This window comes from Cherax quadricarinatus, chromosome 4, assembly GCF_038502225.1.
Source record: "Cherax quadricarinatus isolate ZL_2023a chromosome 4, ASM3850222v1, whole genome shotgun sequence".
NCBI classification, from domain to species: Eukaryota; Metazoa; Arthropoda; class Malacostraca; order Decapoda; family Parastacidae; genus Cherax; species Cherax quadricarinatus.
In genome coordinates, this window is record NC_091295.1 from 68,646,636 (window position 1) to 68,650,161 (window position 3,526).

Sequence of the window (3,526 nt, forward strand, 5' to 3'; positions counted from 1 at the left end):
ATACACTAATCAAGGGATCCAAGATGTTAATTAATGTCTTAATGTACTAATAAAAAAAATAGGATGTAATAGAGCGGAGTGTTGGCAGCTCCTCCTCCGGCAGATGGCGGGAAACACCACCATGGAGGGGGGACAGACCCACTTATTTATCATTTTAATGCATATCTAGCCTCCTTCTTATAGTTATTTAGGTGATGAATAATGTATAAAAAAATAGAGAGTGGGGAGGTACGTGTTATTTTTCAGTGTAATGGAATGTGAGTGAGAATAAAATAGGGAGTGTATCGTACCTCTGGCAGGCGGTGGGAGGTCCCGCGTGCTGATTGGCTACTTGTTAGTGGGTGGAGCCTAAATGCGCGCGCAAATTTGCCTCTGTTCTATAAATCCCTTGCTCATAACTGCCGTCATTATTATTTCCTAATTACACTCGTCCTGGCAGTCTGCAAGTTGGTGGGTGGTTGAGAATACAGACGCTGAGAGCCTCTGCTGTATTAGTACATGCGCTAGACCTCAGTGATCAGGACAGAAAGAGGGATTTAATGGGATCTGCAAGATGCTAGCAAGAGAAAAAAACATATATGCTGAAATTTTAATTCGATAATGTCGACGTTGCTTGAAGGCAAACAAGAGATGGTAAGAGCACTGATTCTAGTGCAAGAAAGTTTCTTGTCCGGTTGAAAGCCAGTGTGAAGGTATTCATCCTAAATGCTGGAAGTTTTACAAGACGGAGACTCAGAGGCGCCATGAAGGGTGAGTTTGTCTATATATTCATCTCAGTATACGTAATACCACAAGAATAACAATATACGTAATACCAGAAGGATAACAATATATGTACCTAGTACTAGAAGAAACACAATATACTTAGTACTAGAAGTATAACAATATACTTAGTACCAGAAGTATAACAATATACTTAGTACCAGAAGTATAACAATATACTTAGTACCAGAAGTATAACAATATACTTAGTACCAGAAGTATAACAATGTACTTAGTACCAGAAGTATAACAATATACTTAGTACCAGAAGTATAACAATATACTTAGTACCAGAAGTATAACAATATACTTAGTACCAGAAGTATAACAATATACTTAGTACCAGAAGTATAACAATATACTTAGTAACAGAAGTATAACAATATACTTAGTACCAGAAGTATAACAATATATTTAGTATCAGAAGTATAACAATATACTTAGTACCAGAAGTATAACAATATACTTATGACCAGAAGTATAACAATATACTTAGTACCAGAAGTATAACAATATACTTAGTACCAGAAGTATAACAATATACTTAGTACCAGAAGTATAACAATATACTTAGTACCAGAAGTATAACAATATACTTAGTACCAGAAGTATAACAATATACTTAGTACCAGAAGAATAATATACTTAGTACCAAGAGAGAATCACTCTGTTAAAAGCGCTTTGCCACAGAACTTCTCCAAGATTTTGTGGGAAAAATATGAAAAAAAAAATGCCTAGGCAACCATATTAATATCACCCAAAGAAGATTTTAAACATGGAGTTGTCTTGTCTGGCAGAGGCCTCAGCGGATGCTGCCTTTATACAATTGTTATTGATTGGTGCCATAACCATGTTGATGTAGGTACTGTCTCTGATTTCGTCTCCTTCATCTAACATGACTTCGAGTGTCACCTCTTGAAGACTTCGAGTGTCACCTCTTGAAGACTTCGTGTGTTATTTATTAAAGACTTCGAGCGTCACTTCTTGAAAACCATATTTTCCCTTGACCTGATCGCTTCTCTGGTTTTCCCTCGGCGTTGTGACTGTTAGCAGTAAACACTAATTGCACCGCCAGTACCGCTAGACAGCTGAAATATAAGATACTGTGTAACTACCACAAGTGTAGGCGAAAGCCTCAGTGGCATCTGATATTGCTTCTCGCACTACTCTCACGTTGACCAGTGCCAGCGCCACCGACAGAGACTCGTTTACTGCCATTATCGTCGACCTACACCAGGGATACAACCAATAAACCTACAGCCAGTACCAGCAATGCCAGTTATACCTACAGTCAGTACAAACTACTACAGCACTTAATTCATATCGCTACAACTGTCTTCGCCAAGACAACAACCACCACTGTCACAACAGAAAGTACCTCCAGCTTTTCCCTTACCACAACTACAACCACCACCACCACCACCACCACCACCACCACCACCATATTCGGCCTAAGCAGCACCAGCATGGCTGGAGGGTACCTTGGGGGGGCGGGGGGCCTAGGGGCAGGCTTACCCCCCTTACCCACCGAGATACTCATGGATGAGTATATGTTTGGTCGACGAAGACAGGTGAGTCAGCCTTAATGACCCATTTGACAGGTGTATAAGCCTGATTTACATATATTGTCATATATTTATACATATTTGCATATATTTAGATGTTTAATATGACCGCAAATAAATTTAAAGTCTTTGTCCGGTATCACTGTACCTACTGGACCAGCATCATGGTCCACGCTGGACCAGCATCATGGTCCGCGCTGGACCAGCATCATGGTCCACGCTGGACCAGCATCATGGTCCACGCTGGACCAGCATCATGGTCCACGCTGGACCAGCATCATGGTCCACGCTGGACCAGCATCATGGCTCCTGATGGACCAGTATTATGGTCCTTGCTTGACCGGTATCATGGTCTGTGCTAGACCGGTATCATGAACCATACTGGATCGGTATCATGGTTCATTCTGGACTTGTTTCATGGTCCGCGCTGGACCAGTTTCATGGTTCATGCTGGACCAGCATTATGATTCATTCTGGACCAGTGTTATGGTCCGCGCTGGACCAGCATCATGGTTCATGCTGGACCAGTATCATGGTCCGTGCTGGATCAGTATCATGGGTCATGCTGAACCAGTATCATGGTCCTTGCTGGACCAGTATCAATGTTCATGCTGGACCAACATCATGGTCCGTGCTGGACCATGATTAAATTGTGTAAGGTCATGTTACATAAGGTTAGGTTAGGTTAACAGCTGGTTAGGTTAGGTTAGGTTAACAGCTGGTTAGGTTAGGTTAGGTTAGGTTAGGTTAACAGCTGGTTAGGTTAGGTTAGGTTAGGTTAGGTTAACAGCTGGTTAGGTTAGGTTAGGTTAGGTTAGGTTAACAGCTGGTTAGGTTAGGCTGTTAGCTGATGGGTAGGTTAGATTAGATTAACAATGGAGTTAGGTTAGGTTAGATAATCAGTGGGACAGGTTAGGTTAAGTTAGGTAAACTATGGGTTACCGATTAATACTGTCAGATTACCGCAATACAGTGTCAGGAGAGCAGTTACTTCTTACTACTGTCAGTATATCTCAGTATAACACTCGGTTCCCGTGCTCATAACTGTTCAATTTGAAGCAGATAACGAATGGCACTCATGTGGCACTCATGTGGCACTCATGTGGCACTCATGTGGCACTCATGTTGCACTCGTGTTGCACTCAAGTTCCGTCCAACTTAATACTGAAGGATTTTCGGGAGTAACTGCACCGGATGGT

At 41.7% G+C, this 3,526-nt stretch overlaps 1 protein-coding gene across 1 annotated transcript in view; it reads left to right on the plus strand.

The window, feature by feature from the left end:
- Positions 1–2,083: 2,083 nt before the first annotated feature.
- The window catches only part of LOC128684284 (intestine-specific homeobox-like), an 18,674-nt gene continuing 17,231 nt past the window's right edge, over positions 2,084–3,526 (plus strand). The window contains exon 1 of the mRNA XM_053770456.2: positions 2,084–2,333. Within this exon, the coding sequence (XP_053626431.2) occupies positions 2,229–2,333 (105 nt within the window). The 5' untranslated portion in view covers positions 2,084–2,228. The remainder of the gene's footprint in view (positions 2,334–3,526) is intronic.